The sequence below is a fragment of the Emys orbicularis genome, chromosome 2, assembly GCF_028017835.1.
Source record: "Emys orbicularis isolate rEmyOrb1 chromosome 2, rEmyOrb1.hap1, whole genome shotgun sequence".
Classification (NCBI taxonomy): Eukaryota; Metazoa; Chordata; order Testudines; family Emydidae; genus Emys; species Emys orbicularis.
Genome location: NC_088684.1, coordinates 129,864,331 through 129,877,504, shown reverse-complemented (window position 1 = coordinate 129,877,504; position 13,174 = coordinate 129,864,331). Strand labels below are relative to the sequence as shown.

Here is a 13,174-nt window from a genome sequence, read left to right as displayed (position 1 = left end):
ATCTGCTTCCTGGCATACGTTTAATAGGCTTTAAAATCTGCTTTATTGGGCACTTCTGAGACCCCCTGCCACGTAGAGGGGCAGTTTGACTCTGCTCTTTAGTATAGATGTGCAGCCATGGTGTGAGTGGAAATATGTGATGTGTCTGATGTGCCAGAGCTTTAATGGCAATAATACCCAGCTCTTACGTAGTGCATTTCATCAGATCTCAACGTGCTTCCAAAGGAGGACAGTATCATTATCCCCATGTCACATATGGAGAAACTGAGGCACAGAGAAGGGAAGTGATGTTCCGAAGTTCACCCCACAGGCCAGTGGCCAATCTGAGACTAGAGCCCAGGTCTCTGGAATCCCAGTCCAGTGCTCTATCCACAGGTGCTTAGAGAGGGGATGGTTACGGTCTGGACTAGAGATGGTTGGAAAAAGGGAATCTATGTTTGCAAAAAATTTCAAAATTGCAAAGCTGTTTTCATGTTGAAAGGTTCAAACATACCCATTTTCAGTGTCGCTATGTTTGTTGTGAGTTTTTTTCCATTTTCTTTTTCAAAACTTTTTCAAAAACATAATTGTATCGATTGAATGATTTTGCCCAAACCCTGGTTCTTGGTAAATGGAAGTATTATAATAGTGTTTTTGATAAAAGTTGGGGGGAGGGGATTTTATTTTTAAAAGCCATGAAATTTTTGGCAAAAAAAAAGAAAAATGTCGCCAATGTCAATAATTTCTCTCTCTGTCTCTCAAACACACATATTAGGAAAGGCCATTTTTTCAGTGAAATATCTTTTCATCCTCAAAGTTTTGGCCAGCTCCATTCTGGACAGAGCTTCTTGAGGTGTTTCCCATGTGATACCCCAGCCTCAGTTATTCCATTCAACTAGCTGGAATGCTCCTCACAGGTTGCCCTATTAACCAGCTGGTGTTGGATGCACCTGCTAAGCAATCAGTGACCCACAGGACTCCCTTGACAAGCCTGATTTCTCCCCACCCTGTGTCCCCAGGGTACTCTGGCTCCTTCATCTTTCAGCAGTGAGTGCCCAGGGCACAGCTGACCATGTGATGGCGGCTGGGTTTACCTGTGGTGAGAAAACGCACCTGAAAGGTGAAGGGAGCCGGAGGCTGGGCGGCACTGGGAAGCATACAGCAGCACAGCATGCTGCGGCGCCAACTGGGGAGTAAATGTGAAAGAAGCTCATCCAGAAGTGTGCACATGGGAGAAGCCTGTGTGAAGGTTTCCTTTAAGAATGTAAGAACGGCCACACTGGGTCAGACCAAAGGTCCATCTAACCCAGTAGCCTATCTGCCGACAGCGGCCAATGCCAGGTGACCCAGAGGGAATGAGCAGAACAGGGAATCATCAGGAATTAACAAGGATCTTCCCCTAGGCTTGACCATACATTACTTTTGCACCATAAGAGTTCCAAATAGCAGTTTCAGTGGGTGTTTTGGGTGTGTGAGGAATGCAGTATCAGGACCTAACTATATCATTCTCTCTCTCTCTCTCTCTCTCTCACACACACACACACACACACACACACACACACACACACACACACACTCTAAGCATTTCTGGAAGTTTTGCAGAATGTGTAAATACACAATGGGTTCTGTTGCAGATTATTCCCAAGCGCCTGATGTAATCCATCCTACTACAGCGACCATTTGAAAGGCACCAGACTAAGGTTAGAAAACAACATCTCTTTATAAAAAATGGGGAGGAGGGGAAATCACATTGTAATTGATTAATTCAGCAATTTTAGTTAAGTGAATATTGATACATGGATGGAAAAACAGGGAAAACATATGCAAGAATAAAGAACAGATACTGGACTTGCTATTAAACATAAGTCGTAACATCAAAACAGCTGGTAAAATAATGTAACATGAATAAAACGCTGAAGTAAAAAAAAAAAAAGGAATGTCAAACATTTTCACAGTATCCTAAGCTTTTATACACATCTCAGGAGAAAGTAGAAGCCGATACTAGTTCTAGAGAAGAGTCAAGCTTCTCAGAGAGGGCCTGAGCCAAAACCCAGTGACATCGGAGGAGACGCTGGGAGACTTCAATGGACTTTGAGTCAGGCCTGGAGCATCTGTGATGTGGGCTAACGTGATGTTTTAAGTGGTGCATACCGCCTTGTGCAGATTCCCTGCACTGGGCTGCTTCACCCTTACTGCATGAAAGATAGGTACTGCCAGTCCATTAGGATACATCAATTGCTTAATTTATATAGCTAAAATAGCTATTCAGTTAATGCATGTGGAACTAAATATATCAACAGCTATTAGATGGTGATTCCTGAAAAAGAGACAAGAACTGGGTTCTGACTTTCAAAAGCATGAAACTTACTGGACCTTTTCTAGAAAGGCATCTTCATCTGAAAATTCAAATGCATTTGCCCCGTCAGTGTAGGAATCATTTAAAAATCGAGGACATACCATATGTCTGCTGCTCGGAGAAGGAATTCAAGAAGTACCTATTAGAACTATGCAATGAAGTACATTACAAAAACCACACACTATTTTCTCATGAAATCATCAATGCATTACTGAGGATTTTCCTTTGGTGCCAATTCTAACATTTTCAGATCATGTCTCTCAGTGAACCCTTGATTTCCCTGGCAGGTTTATTTTTATGATTACACGAAAACACCATAATGTTATCTAGCAAACTGGCGTTATAGCAACGATTGTAGCTAAATTCCTGTAACACACAAAAACTCTCTCACCATCTGTGGCTTAGTTTGACAGGACTAGATAAAAGCCTGTTATTGTTCCAACAATACTTTCTGTTCCAGAATGTGGAGCTGCGTTAGCCTTCACACGAGTGGCTGCAATATCTTTTTTTGTTTTTTGAAAGGTGTAATAACGTTTGTAGAAGCAGAAAAAATCAGGCCACCTTCAGGAACAACACGAAAGCCTTGCGTTCATTTTTACAGCCCTTAAAAGGTAGCTCTTTTCGGTTCCAATTCTTACTAACCTTTTACATTTCACTTCCTCTCTCAAAATCTCTATTTACAAACAAAAAACAAGCCCCCCCCCAATCTGCCACACTTCCCTAAATTAACGCTCTAAACAGTTACATTAAGACAAAATGTAAAGATACTTTAACTGCTCACAAAGAACGTGATGTTACATCGGACTCATTTTTTTGGGTGCTGTTAATTTTATCAAAAGCTGCACATGCATAAAACAGAACTAAAAAGTCCGATTGACGACCAATCAAATCTAAAAGCTAGATCCATACAGTCTCAGAATCGCTGACAGTTCACCAAGCAGTGTTGCAAAGGGGAAAGTAAAATTACTATTCAGCTACATAAAAATGTCCAAAAAACCTTGACTGAAATATTACACACAAATCTGATAAAAGGATCTAGCTCATCCTCTTTTCAAAGGACTAGAATACAAGATCAAAGAGCTGGTAAACTAACTGATTCAGTACCTAGAAGCATACAGTTATGCTAGGCTTTAAATAGGTAACTACAGTAACAAATTGCTTTTCCACAATGTAACTTTGATAGCTGATAGCTTTTCTCAGTCCTCCTGTCCCAGAGCAATACCGTCCCAGTAACCAGGACATACAGTCTGACTGACTTCAGAACCCCTATCTCGTGCCAACCAACCATGTTCTGGAATCAGATATTTCTTTAGGCCCTGGTCCTGCAAAATGGCACAAATGTCTGCTAGAGCTGGTCCTTACTGTATAACTGACCTGACTTTTACCAGGTAATTAACATCCTGTACATAATAGTTACAGAGGGAGAAAGAAATGCAAAGAACGCATTATCCTTCTAAACTGGCTTCCTTACAGGATTTGTGTAGGAAACTAATTGACACTGCTAAAAATTTTAAAAGATCAGATATTTTGTTTCATGCAATATACTAGAACACTGAAAAAAGCGACGTACTGCTCAGTTCTGTGGCCCCAATTGTCTCTGAACTTGGACTTTTTGGCTCAAGATCCACTTTGTAGAAATCAGTCTAATTCTGAGAAGTGCCGGGGGGGCAAGTGTGAGTTCAAATCTACATGAATTGAGTTTCTATTTGAGCTGATGGTTCCTGCTGAAATATCTGAATTTTGTTTAAAACAATCAGCTTTTGCTCATCAAGAGGCATAAGGTACATTCCTATGGCTGAGGCAGTGATGAGAGAAGGCCAATAAAACCAGAGGGACCAGCATGAAAATTCCCATATCATTAAAACCCTTTAGCATCTCCCCTTCTCTGATGCAAAACTAATCTCTTTTCTGTCCCTGCTGCTCTGCCAATGGAAATAATCCTTGTGTGGACTTGGCAGGCTTTCCCCCATGTCCCACAGTGCTTTGCAGACAGCTTAAGTGTATGTTGTTTTAAAATAACCTCTACAGCTATAAACTCTATGGCTTATAGTCCCGACTGAGCCTGTGTTTTCCTTAATGTTCCACCTCCTGATGGCTCCAGGTTTGTCACCTGCTTCCCCCATGTCCTCACCAATCTATGGTATTCAAGTCTGCAGAATTTAAAAAGCAACTAATGATAAAGTTCTTCATCTAGAATTAGTTTTGCATCAAAGATGACACTGCAAATACTGGTCTAAGATTACAAGGTGGGGTTTTCTGCAGCATTCATGTCCTAATTCCACCACCCCATTAGCTTTAAAAGGCCTTTCCCCACAGATAGTACTTCACGAAATTGGCCTGCAGTAAGAAGTGCGGAAAACATCCCATGTAGGGAATAAACACCCCTGAGCTAAAGAAAAATCAATTTACCCAGAATTATTTCACTTTAGACCAATTCAATAGGATTATCTAGTATCACTCCCCGCCTTCGCTCTTTTTATCTGAGAAGTTCCTTATTTAAATAGATTTGCATATCATTACAGCAACAGGTTACTTCCGACATCGCAGGTGTAAATAGTTTGTGACCTCAGTGACTGTTCTTTATGAATGTGTTGCACTTTCAAACATTCGCTTACAGGGAAATACTGATACTGGGGGTGGAGCTTTAAAGGAAGCTCAAAAAAAAAATACAAAGAAACAAAACTGACTCAGGTACAACATCCACTACTACAGAAGGAGCAACATTTGAACCCCGAGTCCTAGGGCTGTGCAAGTTCTGGGCCAGCAGGAGTCCCTCTAGCCACCTGATCATTTGAAGAGCGACTGAAATGTTGGACACTCCAGAGTTTTCATTTTCTTCATGAACTTTTTGAACTCTTTGTTTTTCTTATCCCACTTGTGAATGGCCATCAGCAGGTACTGGGTCTTCACTTTGCGGCCCATGATCAGGAAGTGGTTGCTGAGGTTGTCCAGCTGGTGGCAAGGGCAGTCTGCTCCATTCTTTAGATACAGTACTAGCTTCTTGAGGTCTTTTCTCTTGATTGTTCCCAATTTCAGGGGCTTCTTCTTCTTTGGAACAATCTTTTTGTCCCCGTTCTCCTTTTTCACTTCCTTTATTTTCATCTTGAAAGCTGAAAAACAAGAGAGAGAAAACAACTCCTGAGCACCATTTGCATACATGAAACAGAAGCACTGCAATGCTCCTGGGCCTTCCAAAGCGAACTGAGACAGTGCCAGCACACTGCACATCTGGGCCAGGTGTGCTGAGAGCGCTGCTGAGCAATAAAGTCTCAGTTTCCTTGTGCTCCCCCACCTGACTGTCCATATCTGCCTATTGTCTCCTGTCTTCTCCTTAGATTGTAACCTCTCAGGAGCAGGAACGGAGGTTATGGACTGCAGCTCCTAGGTGCCATGCAATACAAATAGGAAAGAACAACTAGCCCCTTGCTTAACCTGTACCTGTAGAGATGCTGCAGCAGTTACCTCCCTGCTGTGTCAGTAGCTATGTATGGACACCAGAAAGCCAAATGAACTGGCACTGCAGATATCCATTCTGCTCCTTTAGACCCCATGTCTTTTCCATCAGCTGCCACTGCTATTCTTGCATCCTACCCAACCACCAAGAGGGGAAGGTCTGGGTGAGGAGCTAGTGAAGTTGGGATTTTCATGTCCCTGTTTCAATCCAAAGAGCAAAGCAGGCTATTTCTTAAAACCATGCTGCATGCTTTTTATTTGAAAGACAGATGTGTTTAGTTGGCACTGCATACAGTTTGCTGGCAAAACGTTAGTTGAATAAACAAAGCTATTTCCTTACTGTACAAGCACAAAGAGAAATTCCTGAAAGGGCCAATTAAAAGGTCGACTCAGCTTTTCAAATGCATTTTTTTAGTTGCTCCTGGCCCTGGGGTGTCTATGAAACAAGTTTCCAAACACAGTGAATTTCTGCAGTTGAGCAACGAAGCCTCCTTGGAAATAGGTCTGTCTAATGGGGACCTGAGGTGTAGGAGGGCGAACCACATGGCTCTAACGAAGGTGCACACACCTTCCTGTAAGAGGAGAGCTCATCCAATATGACTTAAATGGAAAAGATTTTCCTCTTTGGGCTCCCTAATTTCCTGAGCTAATGGCAACCTGAATAAAAAATTAATGTTCCTTCTCCGCGACCATGCAGAGGAATTTAGTTTACATGGGAGAAAATGATGAAAATGTGTTGTACATTAAAGTATCCCTTCAGTGCCATTTGGCTCTGCCTCTTCTGTTTTTGGGGGAAAGCACATGTGGCCAAAAATTACTAACATGCTTCCATCGTTTGGAGTTTACTTTAGGGCTGCAGAGAAACAGGCTTGAATAGTTGGTTAATTGTCTTGTGCCCCTTTCCTTTTGCATCTTAAATGTATCTGCAGAAGCAGACATGGTGGCAGCCTTTGGTTCTAGCAGGGAGGAAGCCCCCCCGCCCCCCGACATCTCCCTATGGGAGTCTGCTCTGTGGAGCTCCCCTGCCACTGCACAGTACATGTTGAGTTCTGGAAAGCAGCTTTGTGGACCATTCCAGACACAAAGGGAGGAAGGAGATGGTGATGACAATACTGAAAAGGCAGCGGAATCTGTCTATTACCCCCATGCTCCTAGCCACTGCATTGGCAGCGGGAATAATGGTATTTATCCACTTGTGTGCCAGAAATATCCAGCCCACTTGCCAAGGGCCCTGCTGTGTGATACTATTACCATACATGAGAGTAATGGAGCTGGAAACCTCAGTTACATTTTCATTCCATTTGTTTTCTGGATTCAGGATATTTAAGGAGCTAAAGAAATTGACCCAGATCAATTTTCAACGGGTCTGGAAAATACAGTAACAGTTTTTAGTCCACTCTACGCTCTGAGACACAAATTGGGCTGCGATCTCCTTCATTATGAATCCCAGTTTCTTTAGCAGTTCAGAATTTTAACTCCATACGAAGCACTGCAGATGTCTATGCAGGATGAAGGGTCCAGGAAACCTGTATAATCCTAGAGATACTGAATATTCAGGGACTCTTTGGAAATGTCCTGTTTGCAAACTGACTTAGTTATGTCATTGGTAGTTGACATCCTTGTTGCTAACGCCCTTGGAAAGAACACTGCCCATCAGTTTGTGGGGGTTTGTTCTGCTCCAGGCATCACAGTGTAATGGAACCCCCATGCCTGGGAAGTGTCCTGTTCCCAACAGCTCTGACCTCTTCGTTGTTCATTGTAACTAATGTTTATGGGACAGTGATCCATGCTTGGGGGTGACATGTAACCTGCTCAGACAAACCATAAATCCAGGGCTTGGCTAAGACACTGTAAAATCCCTCACCCGTGTACAGCGATGTCTCCAATGTTCAGAACTGGGAGCCGAAAACAGGGAGATATGAGGAACAAAAAGGTGGCTGACCCGGGACAAGAATTTCAGTTTAGCAGACTCTGCTGTTCACAGCAAAGACATTCTGGTCATTTATTCTGATAGCAACACATAGAACTTGTAGTACTGTCACGTTCAAATACCATCCAGCCTAACAAATCAGATGCTCCTAGGTTATAGCCTCAATGGATATATGTGGGAAAAAATGGCATAAAAGCAACATTCCCTCTCTCCCCTCTGCTGGTGACCTGGATTCTCGCAATTTCCCGGGACATCTCAGGGTAGATCATTTAATGTCGGATGTATTTGCTGGTTGTCAGCTGCCTGGGCACTAAGGACACGTTCTGAAAACAGTGGGGTCTGGCCAACACCACTGCTTTTTGCATGAGCATTGTGAAGGCAATTAGGAATCCTTAGCCTAATAGCTTGATTCATCCCAAGCTGTCTGATGCTGCTGACTGATGCTGCAGGGTTAGCATTGGGTATTTAAGGCAGGGCCACTTGTATTGTGGTTTTATTAAAAAGAAATGCTGTGGCAGTGGAGACCATTTTGCGAATTGTCATTGGGGAGCCCTGTCCTGGCACACACTGATCCCATCCCAATAAACACCTTCACTCCCAGCAACAGGCAAGAAGAGGAGGAGAAGGGTTTAAATAAAGTCAGTCATCAGGACTGATTGAATCTTGGCTCCAGGGTCTAACTGCGCTGCCAACACAAACAGCTTCCTTCCCTCGGAGCCCCAGCCCTCCAGCTCCCCCAGTATTAAACCAAACTCAGCTTGAGATGGTCTTGACAACCTAATGCCAGATGGAGTCAGGGAGATTGGGGCTGGAGGAGCTGAAATTGACTCCAGTCCCCAGGAAGTTCTTGCTCACACTGCCTCGGTTTTCAGCCATCTCATGCAGGCAGGTACGGACCCCTGAGAGAGCTCAGCACAAAGGGCTATTTATAGCACTACAGCATGTGCAGCCCTTCCCAACCCAGGAGCTGGGCTGCCTGCATCTCGCCTGCAAAGAGAGCATGAATGAACTGGCTGGAGGGGGCTGTTCCAGCCCGAGCTCTGCATCTGGGCAAATTGCACTAACTTGCAGACACCCCATCAGTGCTGCCAACTCTCATGATTTTGTCATGAGTCTCGTGATAATTATTGTTTTCCTTAAAGCCCCAGCTCCTGGAGTCAAGTGGATCTGTAACGATTTCAGCCTTCATTCTTAAAGAAAAAGTTAGTTTCTAGCCCTCATGGCTGTGGAGAAAGCTTCAAACTGTGTCCCCAGTGCACCCTAAAGGCTCTAAAAGCAGAAGGCAACGACAAAGAACCCCAAATCTATTATTTTTACAAAACCTCATTATTTTTGGCGAGCCCGATTCACGATTTTTGAACATTTGGGGTTGGCAATACTGCCCCACCACTGACCAAGCACAATCTACATTTGCGAAGTGTCTGGGGAGAGCTCCTGCTCCCCTCCCCTCCCACCAGCGACTCAGCACAGGTACCTGAGTTTTGCCAGTCCGGTCTGGGAAGGGCTGTGTACCTGTATTAGTGCAGTGGGACAGAAAACAGCAGTGGCACTGAGCTACCAGGGCAGGGTCATGGCAGGTCACTTGGCAGGAAGAGAGCAGAGACCAGCAGAAAGCTCAAGACCCAGTGAGAAATGCTCTCATCTCTCTGCCACATCACAGCAAGCCAAATGGAGGCAGCTCTCTGCAGTGAGGGACAATGGCCCTGCCCAGCATTTCTCCGGGAGAAGGCGGCAGGTTGCCCACCGAGGATTTCCAGGGCAGCCTGGTGTCAGCTCTCATTTAGGAATCAAACCCAAAATGGGCAGGCGGTGCCATGCAGCAGAGTGGCTTGAATTCACATGGAAATGCGCACAAGCCCCTCTCTGTATAGAGGGCCCTGCAGGGCTCGCTGCACGTTACAACCCCCCAGTTGCTACAGCAGAACCCCATCATGATCAGGCCAGCGCTGACCCGTTAACAGCTACATTTGTGAACCCCCCTTTGCCAGTCACGATGGGCCTGGTTTCCAGAGGTGCACAGAGCACCCCCACATCCAGCAGACTCGTGGGAGCTGCAAGCACTTTAACAGTGGCACGGCACTACAGAACGGACGTCTTATTGTTTCTGTTATCGTGTGTTATTTGCATTGCAGGAGTGCCGATAGCCCCAGCTAAGATCTGGGCTCCGCTGTGCTGGGCGCTGCACAGACACACAGGGCTTGTATACACCGCCCCGCAGCTCGGACTGTGGAGGCCTGAACAGCCATGCGCACCAAAATGCTGCGCTGTAAGGTCCCCGTGTGGACACTGTGGGCCCAACCAAAAGGCTCCTAGTGTAGTCTGCACTAGTGCAAACTAGGAACCTGTTAGTTCAGGCCCGCAGCATCCCCATGGGGAAGTTACGGAGCAGCGCTTTGGTGCTCTCTGCTATTCACGTCCATGTAGTCTGACCTGTGGGGCAGTGTGGACACAGCCTTGCTAAGAGACTGTCCCTCCCATCTCATTAGACAAGCCAGACAAAGGGAGTATCCCCATTTTACAGATGGGGAACTGAGGCGCAGAGAGGCCAAATGACATGCCCAAATCAATAGCAGAACTGGGACCTGAACCATGGGCACTGATGCCCAGTCAGTGCAGTAACCACAAGACTGTCCTTCTGCTGTTGCTTGTATGATTGTATCAATATACACACACAGCCAGTCCAAGCTCTTCGACTCCACACTCCCCCTTACCTGAATCTCAATTATGTCCCCTCACTTACTTGACCATTCATGGCTGTGATGGCCTCAAAACACTTTGGTTAAATAATGTCACACTGTGCAGGAATACACATGACAGGCCCCATGTGCCGCATTCTGCCAGATGGGCATCGTTACTGCACAAGAGCTGCCTCAGAAACTGGAGAGGAAAAATCTCTGGTGCAGCGATAAACTCTTGGGCAGAGAGAATTATTCTTCATCCCTCACTACCAATCCTCTGAAGTCTTTAACCCAATGTCTCTCTGAAAAAGACGCCCCAGCTCCTCTCAAAGCTATAGGTTTGGGTGAAGTTCTCTGGTCTGTGTTACGCAGAAGGCCAGACTAGATGATCAGAATGGTCCCTTCTGGTTTTTAAATCTACAACTCCAGCAATTTTCACTCCTCTGGCCGCTCACAGACTGAGGGAGGGTTTTGCTATTTTGTTGTCTTTGATGGTCAGTCTGAAGTGCGTCTTCTGGCTCCCCTATCTAAGGTATTTCTACAGTGCCTGTAGTGGAAGAGGTGGAGGATTGTATTTCGCAGTCCCTTCCTACATGGGGGCTCTTTGAGGTGGGACGGACACACCAGAGCTGACCAGACCCCTCTCCAAACCAACATGATAGCAGACCAGCAGGTCTGGTACAGTTCAGATAATCTCGCTTACCCAATGGCACTATGGCTAAGAGGGGTAGGGGTGGGAGTGGTCACGCCAGTATTATTAATGCAAGTCACCATAAAGGGTGTTTCTGCAGACCCTCCCCATCATCTTCCAAGCACTGCTCCATACAGCCGGCTGCACTCACTTCACTTGCCCCCAGACATGCGTGACTCAGCCTCCGAGGCTGGCCATTAGCCCTTCTCGCCGAGAAAGGCGGAAAGGATGTTAGCGAATGGAATTCCGGTTCAATGTTTCATTTCCTTTTCAGCTGAGCATGAAACCGGTTTTTAAACCAGATAAGCAGCGCGCGCGCACACACACTGTTCCACACATGAACTCTCACATCAGCTGAGATTTAGTCAGTGAGGAGCTGTTAACTTCCAGTAGTGACAGAACGTGCAGTAATTACCAGTCCCTCCCCACTGGCTGCCCCGAACGGAGCCAGCCTTCAGCACTGTCTGACAGCTGAGCAAACCACATCCACCACCATCCCCAGCAACAAACTCAGAGCTACAGGGAGTCGTCAGGATTAGTGCCCAGAACACAGCAAAGCTTCTGCTGTGTCCCAGGAGAGATGGGTACAAGAAAAGGCCCTTTGCTTGTGCTGCTGCAGCAGTAGAAGCCAGCCACCTTCAGGACGACACACAAGCTAGTGAAGGCTACTTAAGATCAGGTCATTATGCCAGCTCTTGTATGCGACATCACACCGCTGCCGAGACACTACGTGAGCTGCAATATAAGAACGTAAGACTAGCCACACTGGGTCAGACCAATGATCCATCTAGCCTGGAATCCTGTCTGCCAACAGTGGCCAGTGCCAGATGAGACGCGTAGATAGAGATGTTTGCAGAGTTGTTGTAGCCATGTTGGTCCCAGGATATTAGAGATACAAGGTGGGTGAGGTAATATCTTTTATTGGACCAACCTCTGAGAGACAAGCTTTCGAGCTTCCATACACCTACACTGACCTGAAGAAGAGCTCTGTGTAAGCTCGAAAGCTTGTCTCTCCCACCAACAGAAGCCGGTCCAATAAAATATATTACGTCACCCACCTTGTCTCACATAGATAGACAAATCAGTGATATGACATGGGGGTCACTGCTGTGTGTGCAGCATCCCCAGTCCTGTTTAGGAGACACAGACTGAGCTTTCTTGGGGGCTGGCCCAAGACTGTGGAATGAACGCCCCAGTAACTAAGGGCCATCCTAAACCTCACCAGCTTCCAATCCCAGTGCAAGGTGCATTTCTCTGACCTGTCTTCTCCAGCAGAAACATAGAGCAACACAAATGTGTGTGTGTGAGTGTATCTATCTATCATCTATCTAAAATAAATTCCAAAGCAAGACGCTCCCCTGCACACAAACACGTGACAGATGTTAGGCACATTGCTTAATGAACAACTGGAATGCACTCAGATACTATGGTGATGAGTCCGATATAAGAACAGAGTGGAGTTTAGTGTGTTCCTTTCTCTCCAGGCTTGTCTACACTAGAAACTCAACCTCGACCTGACCACAACCGTTCCCAAGCATGGACGCTGCTTTCTCATGACTGAACTGGTCCAGGCCTGCTCTAGGTTTCCATGACCAGTCCAGTCGAGATCATGTGTCCCCCTGCACCAGCACTAGTGAGCACACGGCTCCTCGCCTCAGCCTCTCTCGCAGAACGCACACACCCTGAGCGTCATTGCTTCCAGATGTTACTTATGTGGATCTGAAAATCCAAATACAATTTTTAAAAGTAGTGTCTGCTGAGAGGACTTGTCAATCAACTGTGCGACTGCCCCAGGGAGAGGCGCGTGGGGCTTGACGATGAGATGCAGTCCCAGAATGGAATCTCCCCTGTAGCATGTCCTGTTTGGAATGCCAGAGCCGCAATCACTTTCCCAGAATAGTAACGCAAGACCTGATGGGGCCAGTGAGAGTCACACAGGGACCAGCTGGATGTCGTTATTATTATTCATTGCTCATATTAGAGTGGCCCCCAATCCAGGCTGGCACCCCACGGTGCTAGGCAAGAAGCAGTCACTGCCCCAAAGAGTTGACAGACTATGTGAACAAGGCAGCAGCTAGTAAGCATTC

The 13,174-nt window shown here is 45.9% G+C and overlaps 1 protein-coding gene across 1 annotated transcript in view; it reads right to left on the bottom strand.

The window, feature by feature from the left end:
* Positions 1-5,122: 5,122 nt before the first annotated feature.
* The window catches only part of SFRP1 (secreted frizzled related protein 1), a 51,153-nt gene continuing 43,101 nt past the window's right edge, over positions 5,123-13,174 (bottom strand). Inside the window, exon 3 of the mRNA XM_065399380.1 lies at positions 5,123-5,445. Within this exon, the coding sequence (XP_065255452.1) occupies positions 5,123-5,445 (323 nt within the window). The remainder of the gene's footprint in view (positions 5,446-13,174) is intronic.